The sequence below is a fragment of the Canis aureus genome, chromosome 2 (genome assembly GCF_053574225.1).
Source record: "Canis aureus isolate CA01 chromosome 2, VMU_Caureus_v.1.0, whole genome shotgun sequence".
Classification (NCBI taxonomy): Eukaryota; Metazoa; Chordata; class Mammalia; order Carnivora; family Canidae; genus Canis; species Canis aureus.
Genome location: NC_135612.1, coordinates 42,972,244 through 42,992,223, shown reverse-complemented (window position 1 = coordinate 42,992,223; position 19,980 = coordinate 42,972,244). Strand labels below are relative to the sequence as shown.

General features: G+C 46.5%; 1 protein-coding gene across 1 annotated transcript in view; it reads right to left on the bottom strand.

Moving 5' to 3' along the window:
- The window catches only part of LOC144296849 (protein FAM169B-like), a 100,086-nt gene extending 80,682 nt beyond the window's left edge, over positions 1 to 19,404 (bottom strand). The window contains exon 1 of the mRNA XM_077870129.1: positions 19,320 to 19,404. Coding sequence (XP_077726255.1) covers positions 19,320 to 19,350 — 31 coding nt within the window. The 5' untranslated portion in view covers positions 19,351 to 19,404. The remainder of the gene's footprint in view (positions 1 to 19,319) is intronic.
- Between the last annotated feature and the right edge of the window lie 576 nt (positions 19,405 to 19,980).

The following is a 19,980-nucleotide window of genomic DNA, read 5'->3' as shown; positions in this document are numbered from 1 at the left end:
AAGGAAGATGAAAATAGACCAGTCCTCAGTCTCCACAACCCAGTTCTAGATTAAGTTGTGCACACCACAGGGTACTTCGACTCATCACCCAGACCACCATGCACGGAGAATGAATGGATGGAAAAGAATGGGTTTATAAAGCTAAAAAATTATTTACTTAGGAAGATGACAGTTATTCCTGAGTGACTAGAAATGTGTCGAGGTAGCTATATTTCTATAAGGACGGGACCTTTTGGTGTAAAACTAAAAAGTAGATGAAGTAGTACATGCCAAATGTGAATATTTGCATCAAAGTTAGTACTAGATCAGTTTTAAACTGAAAAAATTAGGGACACCGGGATGGCTTAGTGGCTGAACATCTGCTTTCGGACCAGGGCATGATCCCAGAGTCCCAGGATCAAGTCCCGCATCAAGCTCCCTGCATGGAGCCTGCTTCTCCCTCTGTGGGTGGCTCTGCCTCTCTCTCTGTGTCTCTCACGAATAAATAAAATCTTTTTTAAAAAAGTGATGTTCTGCCTTCTATGGATAAAGTTTCTAAAGTACTAGCAGAGTTGGGCACCTGGCTGGCTCAGTTGAAAGAGCATGCAACTCTTGATCTTGGGGTCATGAGTTTGATCCCCACGCTGGGAATAGAGATTACTTAAAACAATAAAAAATGAATTTAAAAAAAGTATTAGCTGGGAGAATAAGTATTATCTTAATGATAAGTTCTCACATTAAAACACACCCTTTTATTTTTTTATTTATTTTTTTTAAAGATTTTATTTATTTATTCATAGAGATGCAGAGAGAGAAAGGCAGAGACACAGGCAGAGGGAGAAGCAGGCTCCATGCAGAGAGCCGGACATGGGACTCAATCCAGGGTCTCCAGGATCACGCCCTGGGCTGCAGGCAGCACTAAACAGCTGCGCCACTGGGGCTGCCCAAAAATACACCCTTTTACACCTTACATTCACAGAGTATTTTCCAGTTACAAGGGCTTTCACACAAGTCCTTGTTTATTTGAAACTTAACATCAACCCTTTGAAGTCAATAAAGCACACAAAGCACTACCCGTATTTTTCAGATGTGGCAACAGAAGTTCAAAAACAGAAAGTCAGTAGTAGAGCTGGACTCAAACTCAGATCTTAAGATTTCCAGCACAGCCTCTACCAGTGCACCTGCTTACTCCTGTATACCTTGCCAAGGGCCACACATTCATCTACCAGCACCAAAGGGGAGCAAGTACTCAGCATAGCACCACATGAAATACCTTTTTAAGACTGAATATTACATTATATAGTGTGTATGTCTGTATGTGTGTGTGTGTGTAAAAATGCCATTTTGTTTATCCATCCACCCGTTGTTGGACACTTGGGCTGCTTTCACCTTTCAGCTATTCCAAAGAATACTGGAATGAACATGGATTTAACATATTTCTTTCAGTTCCTGCTTTCCCTTTTGGATGTATATACCCAAAACTAGAATTGCTAGATCATAAGGTAATTCTATGTATAATTCTTTTGATTTTTTTAAGATTTTATTTATTTATTCATAGAAGACACAGAGAGAGAGAGAGAGAAACAGAGACATAGGCAGAGGGAGAAGCAGGCTCCATGCAGAGAACCTGATGAGGGACTCAATCCCAGGACTCCGGGATCACTTCCTGAGCCAAAGGCAGATGCTCGACCACTGAGCCACCCAGGCGTCCCTATGTTTAATTTTTTTAAAGAACAACTGTATTGTTTTCCACAATGGCTGCACCATTTTACATTCCTTTTTTTTTTTAATTTTTTATTTATTTTTTATTGGTGTTCAATTTACTAACATACAGAATAACCCCCAGTGCCCGTCACCCATTCACTCCCACCCCCTGCCCTCCTCCCCTTCCAACACCCCTAGTTCGTTTCCCAGAGTTAGCAGTCTTTACGTTCTGTCTCCCTTTCTGATATTTCCCACACATTTCTTCTCCCTTCCCTTATATTCCCTTTCACTATTATTTATATTCCCCAAATGAATGAGAATATATAATGTTTGTCCTTCTCCGACTGACTTACTTCACTCAGCATAATACCCTCCAGTGCCATCCACGTTGAAGCAAATGGTGGGTATTTGTCATTTCTAATAGCTGAGTAATATTCCATTGTATACATAAACCACATCTTCTTTATCCATTCATCTTTCGATGGACACCGAGGCTCCTTCCACAGTTTGGCTATCGTGGCCATTGCTGCTATAAACATCGGGGTGCAGGTGTCCCGGCGTTTCACTGCATCTGTATCTTTGGGGTAAATCCCCAGCAGTGCAATTGCTGGGTCGTAGGGCAGGTCTATTTTTAACTGTTTGAGGAACCTCCACACAGTTTTCCAGAGTGGCTGCACCAGTTCACATTCCCACCAACAGTGTAGGAGGGTTCCCTTTTCTCCACATCCTCTCCAACATTTGTTGTTTCCTGCCTTGTTAATTTTCCCCATTCTCACTGGTGTGAGGTCGTATCTCATTGTGGTTTTGATTTGTATTTCCCTGATGGCAAGTGATGCAGAGCATTTTCTCATGTGCATGTTGGCCATGTCTATGTCTTCCTCTGTGAGATTTCTCTTCATGTCTTTTGCCCATTTCATGATTGGATTGTTTGTTTCTTTGGTGTTGAGTTTAATAAGTTCTTTATAGATCTTGGAAACTAGCCCTTTATCTGATATGTCATTTGCAAATATCTTCTCCCATTCTGTAGGTTGTCTTTGAGTTTTGTTGACTGTATCCTTTGCTGTGCAAAAGCTTCTTATCTTGATGAAGTCCCAACAGTTCATTTTTGCTTTTGTTTCTTTTGCCTTCGTGGATGTATCTTGCAAGAAGTTACTATGGCCGAGTTCAAAAAGGGTGTTGCCTGTGTTCTCCTCTAGGATTTTGAGGGAATCTTGTCTCACATTTAGATCTTTCATCCATTTTGAGTTTATCTTTGTGTATGGTGCAAGAGAGTGGTCTAGTTTCATTCTTCTGCATGTGGATGCCCAATTTTCCCAGCACCATTTATTGAAGAGACTGTCTTTCTTCCAATGGATAGTCTTTCCTCCTTTATCGAATATTAGTTGCCCATAAAGTTCAGGGTCCACTTCTGGATTCTCTATTCTGTTCCACTGATCTATGTGTCTGTTTTTGTGCCAGTACCACACTGTCTTGATGACCACAGCTTTGTAGTACAACCTGAAATCTGGCATTGTGATGCCCCCAGATATGGTTTTCTTTTTTAAAATTCCCCTGGCTATTCGGGGTCTTTTCTGATTCCACACAAATCTTAAAATAATTTGTTCTAACTCTCTGAAGAAGGTCCATGGTATTTTGATAGGGATTGCATTAAACGTGTATATTGCCCTGGGTAACATTGACATTTTCACAATATTAATTCTGCCAATCCATGAGCATGGAATATTATTCCATCTCTTTGTGTCTTCCTCAATTTCTTTCAGAAGTGTTCTATAGTTTTGAGGGTATAGATCCTTTACCTCTTTGGTTAGGTTTATTCCTAGGTATCTTATGCTTTTGGGTGCAATTGTAAATGGGATTGACTCCTTAATTTCTCTTTCTTCAGTCTCATTGTCAGTGTATAGAAATGCCACTGACTTCTGGGCATTGATTTTGTATCCTGCCACGCTACTGAATTGCTGTATGAGTTCTAGCAATCTTGGGGTGGAGACTTTTGGGTTTTCTATGTAGAGTATCATGTCATCGGCAAAGAGGGAGAGTTTGACTTCTTCTTTGCCAATTTGAATGCCTTTAATGTCTTTTTGTTGTCTGATTGCTGAGGCTAGGACTTCCAGTACTATGTTGAACAGCAGTGGTGAGAGTGGACATCCCTGTCTTGTTCCTGATCTTAGGGGAAAGGCTCCCAGTGCTTCCCCATTGAGAATGATATCTGCTGTGGGCTTTTCATAGATGGCTTTTAAGATGTCGAGGAATGTTCCCTCTATCCCTACACTCTGAAGAGTTTTGATCAGGAATGGATGCTGTATTTTGTCAAATGCTTTCTCTGCATCCAATGAGAGGATCATATGGTTCTTGGTTTTTCTCTTGCTGATATGATGAATCACATTGATTGTTTTACGGGTGTTGAACCAGCCTTGTGTCCCAGGGATAAATCCTACTTGGTCATGGTGAATAATTTTTTTAATGTACTGTTGGATCCTATTGGCCAGTATCTTGTTGAGAATTTTTGCATCCATGTTCATCAGGGATATTGGTCTGTAATTCTCCTTTTTGGTGGGGTCTTTGTCTGGTTTTGGAATTAGGGTGATGCTGGCCTCATAGAACGAATTTGGAAGTACTCCATCTCTTTCTATCTTTCCAAACAGCTTTAGTAGAATAGGTATGGTTTCTTCTTTAAACGTTTGATAGAATTCCCCTGGGAAGCCATCTGGCCCTGGACTCTTGTGTCTTGGGAGGTTTTTGATGACTGCTTCAATTTCCTCCCTGGTTATTGGTCTGTTCAGGTTTTCTATTTCTTCCTGTTCCAGTTTTGGTAGTTTGTGGCTTTCCAGGAATGCGTCCATTTCTTCTAGATTGCCTAATTTATTGGCGTATAGCTCTTCATAATATGTTTTTAAAATCGTTTGTATTTCCTTGGTGTTGGTAGTGATCTCTCCTTTCTCATTCATGATTTTATTAATTTGAGTCTTCTCTCTCTTCTTTTTAATAAGGCTGGCTAATGGTTTATCTATCTTATTAATTCTTTCAAAGAACCAACTCCTGGTTTTGTGGATCTGTTCCACAGTTCTTCTGGTCTCGATTTCATTGAGTTCTGCTCGAATCTTTATTAACTCCCTTCTTCTCTTGGGTGTAGGATCTATTTGCTATTTTTTCTCTAGCTCCTTTATGTGTAAGGTTAGCTTGTGTATTTGAGTTCTTTCCAGTTTTTGAATGGATGCTTGTATTGCGATGTATTTCCCCCTTAGGACTGCTTTTGCTGCATCCCAAAGATTTTGAATGGTTGTATCTTCATTCTCATTAGTTTCCATGAATCTTTTTAATTCTTCCTTAATTTCCTGGTTGACCCTTTTATCTTTTAGCAGGATGGTCCTTAACCTCCACGTGTTTGAGGTCCTTCCAAACTTCTTGTTCTGATTTAGTTCTAATTTCAAGGCATTATGGTCTGAGAATATGCAGGGGACAATCCCAATCTTTTGGTATCGGTTCAGGCCCGATTTGTGACCCAATATGTGGTCTATTCTGGAGAAAGTTCCATGTGCGCTTGAGAAGAATGTGTATTCAGTTGAGTTTGGATGTAAAGTTCTGTAGATATCTGTGAAATCCATCTGGTCCAGTGTATCATTTAAAGCTCTCGTTTCTTTGGAGATGTTGTGCTTAGAAGACCTATCGAGTATAGAAAGAGCTAGATTGAAGTCACCAAGTATAAGTGTATTATTATCTAAGTATTTCTTCACTTTGGTTAATAATTGATTTATATATTTGGCAGCTCCCACATTCGGGGCATATATATTGAGGATTGTTAAGTCCTCTTGTTGAATAGATCCTTTAAGTATGATCCAGTGTCCCTCTTCATCTCTCACTACAGTCTTCAGGGTAAATTTTAGTTTATCTGATATAAGGATGGCTACCCCTGCTTTCTTTTGAGGACCATTCGAATGGTAAATGGTTCTCCAACCTTTTATTTTCAGGCTGTAGGTGTCCTTCTGTCTAAAATGAGTCTCTTGTAGACAGCAAATAGATGGGTCCTGCTTTTTTATCCAGTCTGAAACCCTGCGCCTTTTGATGGGGTCATTAAGCCCGTTCACATTCAGAGTTACTATTGAGAGATATGACTTTAGTGTCATCATGTTATCTATTCAGTCCTTGTTTTTCTGGACTGTTCCACTGAACTTCTTCTTAAAGGGGAATTTTAAGAGTCCCCCTTAAAATTTCTTGCAGAGCTGGTTTGGAGGTCACATATTCTTTTAGTTGCTGCCTGTCTTGGAGGCTCTTTATCTCTCCTTCCATTTTGAATGAGAGCCTTGCTGGATAAAGTATTCTTGGTTGCATGTTCTTCTCATTTAGGACCCTGAATATATCCTGCCAGCCCTTTCTGGCCTGCCAGGTCTCTGTGGAGAGGTCTGCTGTTACCCTAATACTCCTCCCCATAAAAGTCAGGGATTTCTTGTCTCTTGCTGCTTTAAGGATCTTCTCTTTATCTTTGGAATTTGCAAGCTTCACTATTAAATGTCGAGGTGTTGAAACGGTTTTTATTGATTTTAGGGGGGGATCTCTCTATTTCCTGGATCTGAATGCCTGTTTCCCTTCCCAGATTAGGAAAGTTTTCAGCTAGAATTTGTTCAAATACATATTCTGGCCCTCTGTCCCTTTCGGCGCCCTCGGGAACCCCAATTAAACGTAGGTTTTTCTTTCTCAGGCTGTCGTTTATTTCCCTTAATCTATCCTCATGGTCTTTTAATTGTTTGTCTCTTTTTTCCTCAGTTTCCCTCTTTGCTATCAACTTGTCTTCTATGTCACTCACTCGTTCTTCCACCTCGTTAACCCTCGTCGTTAGGACTTCTAGTTTGGATTGCATCTCATTCAATTGATTTTTAATTTCTGCCTGATTAGCTCTAAATTCTGCAGTCATGAAGTCTCTTGAGTCCTTTATACTTTTTTCTAGAGCCACCAGTAGCTGTATAATAGTGCTTCTGAATTGGCTTTCTGACATTGAATTGTAATCCAGATTTTGTAACTCTGTGGGAGAGAGGACTGTTTCTGATTCTTCCTTTTGAGGTGAGGTTTTCCTTCTAGTCATTTTGCTCAGTGCAGAGTGGCCAAAAGCAAGTTGTATTGGGAAAAAGAGAAAAAGAGAGGAGAGAAAGAAGGAAAGAAAAGAGAAAGAGAAAAAAAAGGGGAAGAAAAACGAAAAAAAAAAAGAGAAGATAAAGAGAAAGAAAAAGAAAGGAGAAAAGAAAAGGGGGTGGGGGAAGGAAACAAATCAAAAAGCAAAACAAAACAAAACAAAACAAAAAAAAAAGAACCACGGGGGAGTATCTTCTGATTCTGTGTACTTTAAGTCCCTTGGCTTCTCCTGGAAGTTGTCCGTCTAGCTGGTCTTCTGGGGGAGGGGCCTGTTGTGCTGATTTTCAGGTGTTAGCAGTTGGGGGAGCTGCTGTGCCCCTGCCTGGTGCAGGGCCCAGTGGGGGTTGTTTACCCCGTGAGGCCGCAGGAGCAACAGCCCCAGTGGCGGGGCAGCTCTGGAAACCTGGATTCAGCTCCGGCAGGAACTCCGTCTGCAGGGCCTGGAGGCTCTGGGGCGGGGCCGCTGATCTGCTCAGCTCGGGGCAGGAGCGTCCTCGCTGTCCTGGGCCCTCCCGGCCTCTGCCTGTCCCGGGGGAGGCCGGATCCTGGGCTGTGTCCCGGCGCCCTGTGCTCCGGAGCCTGCGCTGTTGGATTCGCGCTCCCGGGCCGCGCAACCCCCTCCGCGGAGCCGCCGCCCGAGCCCCTCCGAGCTGCTCCTGGAACCGCGCAGCCCCCTCCGCACGGAGCCTCTTCCTCTGCCCGAGTCCCTCCGAGCTGCTCCCGGGGCCGCGCAGCCCCCTCCGCGGAGCCGCCGCCCGAGCCCCTCCGAGCTGCTCCTGGAACCGCGCAGCCCCCTCCGCACGGAGCCTCTTCCTCTGCCCGAGCCCCTCCGAGCTGCTCCCGGGGCCGCGCAGCCCCCTCCGCGGAGCCGCCGCCCGAGCCCCTCCGAGCTGCTCCGGTCCCGCCGGGTCCCGCCGTGCGCGCTGCAGCCCTTAGGGAGCTCGGCGCACTCTCCGGGCGCGCAGTTGCTCTGTTACTGTCCCCGGGAGCCCGAGGGCATCCCCGCCTCCTGGGTCCTGCTCCACCTCCCCACGAGCCCCTTTCCGCCCGGGAAGGTCGGTGCAGCTCCTGCGTCTCCGGGACGGGGCTCTCCTGTCCTGGGGACACTCGCCCCGGCCTCAGCCCGGCTCCTCGCGGGGCCCCTCCCCCTTGGAGGCCTTTGTTTCTTTACTTCTTTTTCCCCGTCTTCCTACCTTGATAGAAGCGTGAACTCTTCTCACTGTTGCATTCCAGCTGGTCTCTCTTTAATTCTCAGGCCGAATTCATAGATTTTCAGGATGATTGGAAGGTTTTCTAGGTAATTTGGTGGAGACAGGTGATTTGGGGACCCTACTCCTCCACCATCTTGCTCCTCCTACCATTTTACATTCCTACCAAAAGGGCCTAGATTTCCCCACATTCTTACCAATACTCATTCTTTTCTGACTGTTGTGGGTGTTTTTGTTTTGTTTTGTTTGATAATAGCCATTCTAATGGGTGTGAAGTGGTATTTCTTTTTTTTTTTAAGATTTTATTTATTTGACAGCAAGTGAGCGCGAGAGCATGAGCAGGGGAAAGGGGCAGAGGAAGAAACAGACTCCCTGACTCGGGACTTGATCCCAGGACTCTGAGCCAGACGCTTAATCAACTGAGCCACCCAAGCACTCCCATTATGGTTTAAATTTGCCTTTCCCTAATGATGAATGATATTAAGCATCTTTTCATGTGCTTGCTGGCCATCTGTATGTCTTCTCTGGAGAAAGATCTATTCAAGTCTTTTGAAAGTTATAGTTGTAATTTTTAAAATGTACTTCAAAAACCGTGAGAAGTAGAAAGACATGAATTCACAAAGGGTTAAATCGCCAGGCTGCTGTGGCCTAAGCAGGCTACCTGCAGAGGAGCATTCATATGACCTGCATCACAGGACAATGATGCCCACCTCTGCCCACTGTCCAGCTGAGCCACACTCCAAACAAAGATAGCAATAGCTGGGAGGTGGCCAAAGTCAGGAGGAGAGAATAATTGTGCACTGTCATCTGGAAAGCCACTTTAATGTTTGGAGGGGAATAAAAAACTTTCTACCAACTTTTAAAAATAACAATATAGTAATGCGGGATCCCTGGGTGGCGCAGCGGTTTGGCGCCTGCCTTTGACCCAGGGCGCGATCCTGGAGACCCGGGATCGAATCCCACGTCGGGCTCCCGGTGCATGGAGCCTGCTTCTCCCTCTGCCTATGTCTCTGCCTCTCTCTCTCTCTCTCTCTCTATGTGACTATCATAAATAAATAAAAATTTAAAAAAATAATAATAATAATATAGTAATGCCCTGCAGCCTCTATGACACCTGCTCCCAGCATCCCTACCCAAGGGTGATATCAGCTTAGACCAAGGTCTTCCTAGTACCCTAGTACCCCAGGGTCCTAAGAAGAGTTCTAATCAGACCCAGGCCATATTCAATACCAACCCCACAGCAAAGTTCTACAGATTTTTCTGTTCTACAGCTGGGTTAAAATGTGGAACAAGAAACATCATAGCCATCATTTAAGGGTTCCAGGCAATACACTGGCGAAAAAGCAGAAACACTCTCTGCACTTATAGAACTTACAGACTGGTCAGAGAGACACAAAAGCAGTTAGATACCCCCATGGTACAGCGGAGAAGGAAGGGGGAGACAAGAGACATGATGACCAGGGAAGTTGGATCTAAGGAGGTAACCTGGAAGCACAGGACTGAATAAAATGTTAGCCCTGTGCAGACCAGGGGCAAGGGCCCCCCAGACTGAAGGAACAGCTCGTGTGGGAAAAAGAAAGGAGCCACGGGATTCCAAGAGCTAAAGATCAGCCAGTGTGCCTGTAGTACAGCTGGCCAAGGGAAGAAGGGCAGGAATCACAGGAAGCAGGCAGGCAGAGACCAAAGTGACAGGACCCTGGCCTTCATCCTGACTTCAGGTCTCAAGGAAAATGCAATAGGAGGCTGCTGAAAGGTCCCAACAGGGCATGACAACTGGAGTGTCTGTTTACTGCTTCTTCCAGAATACAAAGTGATGGGAAACCAAACCAGAGGTGATGCAGGTTAAGGCAGCCAATGAAAATGGCTTGGATCAGTGATGGCAGAGGAGACGACAAGGAAGAGATGGCAGGCATAAGCCAGATGTGCAGTGGCTATGGCAAAACTACTACTTGGATGTGTGGGGTGAAGGGCCAAGGTGGCTTTCGGTTTTAACCCTTCCCCTCCACATAAGTCTGTGAAATTCTACTAGGAACTTCCAACTTGTAATAGATTTATTTTATTATTTTTAAAAGATTTTTAATTTATTTATTCATGACAGACACAGAGAGAGGGGCAGAGATACAGGCAAAGGGAGAAGCAGGATCCCTGTGGGGAGCCCAATGCGGGACTCGATCCCAGGACCCCGGGACCACACCCTGAGCCAAAGGCAGATGCTCAACCACTGAGCCACCCAGGCGTCCCAGGATATTGCATTTTAACTTAGAATTGTCTCAGCTGCATTTGGCCTGTGAGGACCAGACAGGACTGATTGCGGAAGAGAAAGGATGGGAGGCAACCATCCCCTCTGGGTAGCCAAAGAATAACAGCGCAGAGTCTGCCATGTGCCCAGAGCTGGCCAGAAAGGAAAGTCAGTAGAGATTTGCCACTGGACTTGGATGAATGAATCTCCAGTGGTTTTGTCCCAAGAATAGCGCCACGCCCTCAAGGGCTGTCTACAGCGCCCCCCTCAGCTCCAGGGAGGTCCCAGCCCCCATCTGGGAGCCCAGACAGATTTAGGCTTCTGGGTACCACTCTCGGGGGCCTATGGAGGCCCCAGGTCTTCTCGGCAGCCAGGAGCCGAGGCTTAACCAGACCATCAACACGGTTCACAACAGCGAGGTCAAGGGCGTTCGGGAGAGCTGCTCAGGCTAGAAGGGCTGCAGTTCGTGCTCCTGATGCCCGCTGGGCTGCTGTGGGGGTCAGAGTCAGGAGCGGGGTACTTTAGTTTCATAGCCCTGGCAAGACAGCCTTTTCACAAAATGGATTGCTCTCTGAGTATCAATTTGCCTCCAGACTTTCTGAGTCTGCTCAACTGGAATTTTGTCTCCACAATAGTTGAGTCTGATTTAGTTTGTGCTGATCCTGTTGTGACTGTTTATTTCATCATATGTTCAGAGATTTTTGAAATCAAGTCTGAATGACCCCAAAGCTGGTGCTCTTCCCTCAGGTTCAAAGTTCATGGCTTGTGTGGCTCAATATTGGGGAGATCTCACAGGGCAGCATCCTTTTGTGGTCGCTTCATCTGTCTTTTCAGACTGGCTCAGCTTGTAATACCTTAAGGAAAATACTTAATATTTTAGAATAACATCCATCTTATTCTTTCTGTTTGCAGGTTCATCAGGGTCAGTACAAACTAAATCATACCCACAAAGACTATAGATATTGAAATTATCCAGCCCAGAGGATAAGGATAGTCAATATGTCTAAAGAAATTTAAATAGAAAAGTTAAAGAGCTAAAATTATTGTTTGACCAATAAGATTCTAAGGGAAAATAAAGTAGAATTTCTAAAAATTAATAGCTGATGAACTGGAAAATATATCTAAAGAAATTACCCAGAATAATAAGGTCCAGTAACAATCTTCACTGAAGTTCTAGAAGGAGAAAATAGGATGAAGAAGAGTAAAGATTTGAAGAAATGATTGAAATTTTTCCATAATGGATGAAAGATACCTGTCTTCAGATATTAGAATCCCAACCAATCCCCAAAGCAGGAAAAAAGGAAAAAAAAAAAAAAAAAACCTTAAGACACACTGGTCAGTTGCAAAAAACACAAAAATACGACTATAAAAGCAGTCAGAAGACAAAGACAGATCCTCCAAAGGAATGCTACGTAGACGGACAGCAGCCTTCTCCACTGCAACTATGGCAGACAGACAACAATGGAAGAAACATTTTTTTTTTTAATTTTTATTTATTTATTATAGTCACACAGAGAGAGAGAGAAAGAGAGGCAGAGACATAGGCAGAAGGAGAAGCAGGCTCCATGCACCGGGAACCCGACGTGGGATTCAATCCCGGGTCTCCAGGATCGCGCCCTGGGCCAAAGGCAGGCACCAAACCACTGCACCACCCAGGGATCCCTGGAAGAAACATTTTTAAAAGACAAGAGGGCAGCCTGGGGTGGCTCAGCAGTTTAGCACCACCTTCAGTCCAGGGCATGATCCCGGGGATCCGGGATCAAGTCCCATTTCAGTCTCCCTGCATGGAGCCTACTTCTCCCTCTGCCTGTATCTCTGCCTCACTCTCTCTCTCTCTCTCTCTCTCTCTCATTCATAAATAAACAAAATCTTTTAAAAAAATAATAAAGGACAGAAGGAAAATAACTTCTATCCTCCACTGAGCAAAAGTAACTTCCAAGAACATGGGCAAATAAAGAAATGTTTAGAAAAACAAAGCCTGAGGGAGCTTGCTATCAGAAAATCCTCACTCAAGTTATTTCTAAAGGAAATTATTATTATTCTTATGAATTATTATTATTATGAATTATTATCATTATTATTTCTAAAGGAAAATAACTTCTAGAAGAAGTTAATTAAGAAGGAATGAGGACAGGGAGCCTGGTGGCTCAGTGGTTGAGCATCTGCCTTTGGCTCAGGTCATGATCTCAGGGTCCTGGGATCGAGTCCCATATTGGGCTCCCCATAGGGAGCTCCTTCTCCCTCTCCCTGTGTCTCTGCCTCTCTCTCTCTGTGTCTCTCATGAATAAATACATAAAATCTTTTTTAAAAGGAGAAGAAGGAGAAAGAAGAGGAGGAGGAATGAGAACAGGAGAGGCTGGGTGGCTCAGTTGGTTAAGCGTCTCCCTCTGGCTCAGGTCATGATTTCGGGGTCCTGGGATCTAGCCCCATGTTTACCTTCCTGCTTAGGGGGCGCCTGCTTTTCTCTCCCTCTGCCCCTCCCCCCCTACTTGTGTGTGTGTGTGTGTGTGTGTGTGTGTGTGCTCTCTCTCTCTCTCAAATAAATAAGAGCTATTTAAAAAAAAGGATTGGGAACAAAAATAATAATAATATACACGCAGATAAAAATCCAAGCCAGGGGCAGCCCCGGTGGCACAGCGGTTTAGCGCCACCTGCAGCCCAGGGCATGATCCTGGGGACCCTGGATCGAGTCCCACATCCGGCTCTCTGTATGATGCCTGCTTCACCCTCTGCCTGTGTCTCTGCCTCTCTCTCTCTGACTCTATGAATAAATAAATAAAATATTTAAATAAAGAAATCCAAGCCAGTGCTGACCATATGAAACAAAATGTCTAACTGGAGGAAATTAAAAATCATAATAGAACAAAGGTGCTACATAACAATAGGACATAAACTGGGAAGGGGAAAATTGGAAGGGAAGCACTATAAGGCCTTTAGATGATTCTAGAGAAGGTTTAAAATTCATTCATTTCAGAATTAGAGTTAACATGCATATTATAATTACTAAATTAGCCCCCAAAAGAATAGAAACAGGGGTATCATATTTCAAAATAGGAAAGAGAAAAAAATAGAGTTAGGGCAAGTGTTGGGGCGAAGATCTCAATATAAAAGTAATGAAACAAGATGATTTGCTGATATCCATGTTTAGTTATTATGATTAAAAACAGATATTCATCAAGTAACTAGACTCTGCTTTAGCAGAAAGACATATTCTGTTTCATTACCCCCAAATATTTCTCAAATATTTTGTTTCTTCGCCCCAAATATTTCTTAATATTTTAATGTTTCTATTCATGTAGTATGAAAAAAACACAAAGCAATATCTTTCTTTCTACATACCTTAAAAAATTCATGATTGAACATATTTAGTTTTTGAATTCATTTCATTTCTCATTAGTATGAAAAAACAAAACGCAATACCTTTCCTTCTATATAGTTTTAAAACCTTTTTCCAAGATTTTTTTTTTTTTTTTTTATCCATTTGAAAGAGACAGAGACAAAGAGAGCACGAGCAGGAGGAGAGGCAAAGGGAGAAGCAGACTCCCAGCTGAGCTGGGAACCCAATATGAGGCTCGATCCCAGGACCTAGAGATCATGACCTGAGCCAAAGGCAGATGCTTAACCATCTGAGCCACCCAGGTGCCACCCAAGATGTCCTAAGAGCCCAAATGTAGGCAATACACCTGCCTTACGGAAATCACTTGTTGGAAGACAGAAAGGTCAAAATGAACAGTGAATATCTCACTGTTTGGGCATTTTACTCCTCTACCTGCATACACACAGTCTGCAAAAATAATCCACGAAGTAGCAATCTAAGAGAAGAGATTTGGACAAGGGCAGCACTGCCAGAGGAAGCTTCATGCAATGGGGAAGTCTCCACAATATCAACTTCTCAAGCTCTTACCACTGAATGAAATATTCAGAGACTCCGATTAGGGTTAGTTTCAGCAAAATGCAATGAAGAAATGAACACAGCTTTCTCTCTCTCTTAATTGGATTCAAGAGTAGTGGTTAGCAACTTGGTTTCCAAGAAAAACACATTTATCTTAATTTCTGCAAGTGAAGGAAACCAAGCAGTCTAGAAGAGCTTTTGGGCCTCGGGAGCCCCAAGCACATGCAGCGATGGGAGATCCCCCTCAACCCTTCCCTGAACCCCCCAGCCCTCACCTCAGCTGGGTCCCAGTGGTCCTGTGGCTGCCCTACTTTGAAAGAGCAAATAAGCACATGGAAAGGTTTCTATGCCTGGACAGACAATAGGGCCTGGGTTAAGCAGGAAATAAGGCAGCCGAGGCATGGGGAATGCAAAGGGTTTGATGTGATAGAGCTCCCCATGGGCCAGAGTGAGGTGGGGATGATGGCATGCCTGGACATCAACAGACAGTGGCCTTACACACTCTGTGTGCACCACTCTCACCCACCCCTCCCCACCCAAGCTTGCTGATCATGGGCCTTGGAAAAGAAACCCCACGAGAGGATGGGTGCATTAAAGGCATGAAATTTCCAAACCACAGCTGTTACATCCTAATGAGCCTTATTCAAAGGCCCCAGTCCTCAGATGCCACTGATAGTTTTAACTGCCACCGCCAGCCCCCTGCAATCCAGTAACCGGACTTTAAAAGCCACATGACACTGGAGGCATCTAACCAACAAATGTGCTTAAATTTTACCCTGAATTTTCTTTCCATACCACATGACACAGCAGAAAACAGAGTCATTGTCTACAATCCTCTGTTTGGCATTTCCCAAGGCTGAGCTGCAAATAAGAATGTCAGCAGAGGAACCAGGAGCCAACCGCCGTCAGGGACCCAGCTAAGGCCAGGCAGCTGGTCGGCAGAAGCAGACTACGGTTTCAAAGGTCAGAAAGACAACATCTCTGTGCCCATCAGCCTCCCACCACCCACCCCAAGTCCTGGCCACTCGATCATTCACTCCATCCTGCCAAGACACGGCCAGAGGAGGTCAGGACACCAGCCATATCTGGTCTGGCCTCATGCAGTGAGATCCCCACTGAATCAGCTCCCACTGTTTAGAAATAGAGGTGAGTAAGAACCACCTATAGCATGGATATTATATGGCGAGGAATCAGAACCAATGGTGGTGGCACAGTGGTGGGTCACAGGAAAGGACCTGCTCAGGACCTGGGTCTCCCAGGACACGCAGGATCCTGGAAAGATATTCCAAGGGATGCACTGACCAGAGCGCTGTCCATGGGCACTCTGCCCCAGGGAAGGCAGGCCAGCCTGTACCACCCCATAGCCTGATACTCCCAACCTGCAGAAATTCCCCAGTAATCCTACAACCACACAACCACCAAAGGCTTTTACCAGCTCCTCGAGGGAAATGATTTTTCCATTCAAAGTTCATGTAGCTCGTGCTATGTGCCAGGTAAGAGCAGGGCACTAGAGAAGAAAGATCAATTAAGGTCCTGCCCTCAGAGAGATTAGGGTCTGGAAGGGTAGGAAGTAACTGACAAACCATGGCCTTGCTTCCTGATGAAGGGATGGGGACTTGCCAAGGGCCATGAAAGCACTTAGTGACAGCGACATGAGTCCGAGTGGCCACCCCAGCCCCCTGCCCACTGCCCCCAAAGAAGCCCTGCTTCCAGAAACTCAGACTTGCCACAACCACATACCTCTATGAGGACCCTTCTATATCTTGAACTAGAGAAGACCAAAATGGCTATTATAGATTTGATTTTTTTAATTATTTTATGTTCATATGAAGAAATAGGCCCCTTAGGGACTGGTTTTGTGGATTATTTCCTTCCTGAGCCTGCACTCTTTTGGGGGGGAGAGGGGGCTCCACATCAAACATCACCATCATGACAGGTTTCTTTTTCTGGGGAGTGAGATACCACCACCACCCCCATGTGAATCTCAACCCTGCCACTTCCTAGCATGTGACCTTAGGCACACTACTTCTCCCTTGCCCTGACCCCCTTCTGAGCAGCCCCAGGTCTGTAACTACCTCAGCCTCTCTCATCACCAGACCCTGCCAGGGGCTCCTTTGTTTTCTGGTCTCTCCTTTGAGTCCCAGTGTTTCATAATCTCAGCATTCACCCTCTTTGAGCCTTCAGGCTATGCCCTCAGCTCCTTTCCTCCTCCCATCTCCCTAGGTTGCACTCTCACCAGGCCTCTGGGATTCCTCAACGGAGCTCAGGGCTGAACTGGCCTTTCTAGATTCCTCCCACACTCCAGAGTTAGTGTTTCTGACTAGCTCTTCAATATCTCCAACAAGAGTCATGTTCCTGAACAATCTAGAATCACCATCTAGATGGCTTCATGTTTTTCCCCTCCGAAAGTTGGTTCCTTCACTGGCATCACCACTGTACCTATTCCCCCGACCCAAGCTTCAGAGTCAACCCATCCTTTAGAGTCTTCCTTGCTTGCTAGATTTCCTATATAGCTATAAAGCTCTGTTTTATTAACAGTGCAAACTGTCCAACACCTAACTTCTCTTAACTGGAACACTAAACTGACTTTCTAAACGGAGATCATCAAACAGGCAATTCTCACAAACGCTTCAATTTGGGGTGTTAAACAGAAGGGATGGATGGGGGTAAAAGAAATGGCTCTCTCAGAAGGGACCCTAAGTTTTAGGCTGGGCCCAGCAATCGACTGTGATGAGCACAGGGTCTCTTATAACCCTTCCGAGGTACGTCAGTCCTTATCTTATACATGAGAGAAATTCAAGGTGAAGGATGAGAGGAGTACAGAACTAGACCACGTCTCACTTTCCTTTTCCTCTCCAGGATGCTCTAAGCTAAAATGACAGCAGCAGATGGTCTGCTGGAACCTAAGAAGGTCTCCAGCATCAGACAAATTAAAAACACATACAACACATACAAACTCAGAGAGTGAGAGAGAGGGAGGGAGGGAGAAAGAATGTGTGTGTGTGTGTGTGTGTGGCCCTGGGACATGTTTTGAATTACTGGGGGTAGCTCCAGAGCCCCACTGGATAGTATCCACCAAATGGACACCTCAATATTGAGGAGGCTCATCTAGATACAGAATACAACTCCCATCAGAATGTCACATGCCCTTTCCCTACATTTAGGGCTCAAGGGGGGACCGGGACAGAACCTTATCTGAAAGCCTAATTCTTAAGTTTAATGCTTCCTTGCTAAAGGAAAAAGGATTCCGACATAGACATGATTTGTTCAAGCCCTTTTTGGTAAGGAGCTATCAAAGCTCAGGCAATGGTTCAGCTATGCGAAACGCCAATCCATTAGAATCTAGCACATGTGGAAATGATTAATGTGTAACTGCTGTTTGTCCTCTGGTCCATCAGCAACCATGAAAGCCACAGCAAATGCTGAAAGAAATACAGGAAAATCTTAAAGTGTTTAAGCCAACTACACTTTTCCAGAAGATGAAATTACCATTACTTTTCCCACTAAGTGTACAAAGACTGGGTAAAACAGGCACAGCGCGAAGGGAAGAGTTGGGAGAAGTCTCCGACTCGGTACCACTCTGAGGAGGAGAGGAAGCGAGGAGGTATGGATTGAGCAACTCTGTGCCCACTCACTGAGTGTTGAAAATGAAGGAGATAGTTTTGTACAATAAGTCCCTAATTGGGCAAAATCTTTTCCATCTTGCAGATGTGTTAGATGAGGTCAGAAGAGCAGGTTACTTTTGTTTCTTGACCCAGTTCTCAAGCAACCTTGCAGCCGACTCCTTACCCAAAACCATGGGGACCAACTTTCCAGAAACGATCACAGGGGAATAAAGAAAATCAAAAAGCCAAACAGCATCGTCTCCCCCTTAAAAATGGGGAGAAACAAACCATTTCTCAGTCTCTAGACCAATGAACACTTTTTCAACAAGGAATGGAAAATTCATACAATTGGCTAGTGGCCACCTTCTCTCCTCAACTCACTGGAAATCGGGGGAAAACAACTCAGAGTCACAGCTTTTAAATGTAGGCCATTGGGGATCCCCGGGTGGCGCAACGGTTTGGCGCCTGCCTTTGGCCCAGGGCGCGATCCTCCCACGTCGGGCTCCCGGTGCATGGAGCCTGTTTGTGTCTCTGCCTCTCTCTCACTATCATAAATAAATAAAAATTTAAAAAAATAAAAAAAATAAATGTAGGCCATTAAAAAACAGTCTTTGCCGCTGTCGGCTAGCTACCAATAAAAGGCAGAAGAGCCTCCCCAAGATCGATTTTTTCCTTACAGAAATGGTGTGGCTGGAGAAAGCGTCCAGTCTGGGGTTTGACTGCACTGGGGGCAGGGCTGGTCATCCGTGGCCACGCGCCTGGTGGCCGGCCTGGACGTGGAGGGGACGAGAGAGGTCGAGGGGTACCGGCCAACCGGCCGCTCCAGCCACCGGTCCCGGGGGGAGGGGGGGGCGGGGAGATGCGGGGCAAAGGGCATTTTCTCGGCGTCCAACACCCCGACGCCAGCTCCCGAGCACCGCTTTGCGGATGCGTTCAACCTGCCTTCGGAGTCCGAAGCGGCGCCGTTTCGCCTCGTTCTCGGGACAGAAGGCAGGCAGGGCCCCTCCGTGGGCTCGCGGGAGGGAGGGGGCTCGGATGGGGAGGGGGGCGCCCTCAGAGCCAGAGTCCCCGCTGGCCTGGCGCCCGCGTGCCCGTCGCGCAAGGTGCCCGGGGACCACACGGGCCGTCCCGGGGGCGGGCGGGGCGCCGCTAGGACCCCGGCTCCGATGCTGCTTTCTCCCCCACCGTGCGGTGCCCATGTCACAGACGAGGCCACCGAGGCCAGCGAAGGCGGGGGGCTCGCCCAGCCCGGTCACGGGTCGGACGCCGGGGGGCCTGGAGATGCGCTGGGGGCGCGAGCCCTCAGGACCAGCGCGCAGCGCCCTGCGCCCCGCACCCGCCCGCCCAGCGCGGGCCCCGCGGCGACAGGTGCGCGGCGAGTGGCGCCCTGGCGCCGAGTCCAGGGAAAGTTTCCCGGCCGCGGCGCGCTGTTTACGGTCGCGTTTTGCAGCGCGGGCCCCGAGCTCCCGGCCAGCCCAGCCATTGAAACCCGACACGCGGGGAGGGGCCACCGGGGCTGGGGCGAGGGAGGCGAGCGGACCCCGGGCCCCGCCGGCCGCGGCTCCCCTTACCTGCGGCTGCGCGAGCGGCCTCGGCCTCCATGCTCGGCTCCCGCGGCTCGCGGCCCTCCCGCGGGGCTGCCGCGTTTCCCCTCCCCGCCCCCGCCCCCGCGTGCCCCCCCCCCCGGGGCTGCCCCGGATCCCGGCTACTACCCCGGAGCCGCCCCGCCCCCTCCGCCTGCGGCCTGCGCCGCCTGCCAGCGACCTTGACGCCCCGCTGAGCAAAGCCAGCCCCACCCCTCCGAGGAGGTTATTCTTCGCAAGAGAAAACTATTTGCAGCGCACCCCATGGCCAATGCCCCTCTCCCGAGCCCCTTCTCGTTTCCTTCCGCTATTTCCATTTCTACGGACGAGAATCATTTATTTGCATTATTCCTTTTGGAAAATTTACACAGTTTTAAAATAACTCAAAGACCATGAATGGCACGCATAAGGCAGGAGGACATCCAATAACCTTTTCTGCCCATGTCAGATTTTTTCTGATGACTATAATGTGCCCATTTTGGCTGATAACTAATACTTTCATTTATTAAATGTTCGGGCTTGTACTCACTTGAAATGGCATAGTTCCATGACAGCCAGCTGTTTCCCTAGTGTTTCTTCTTCTTGGCGTGTTTCATGGTGTTTTTTAGAGGAGAGGTGTGGAGCAGGGGTGGTTTGAAAATGCCAATGG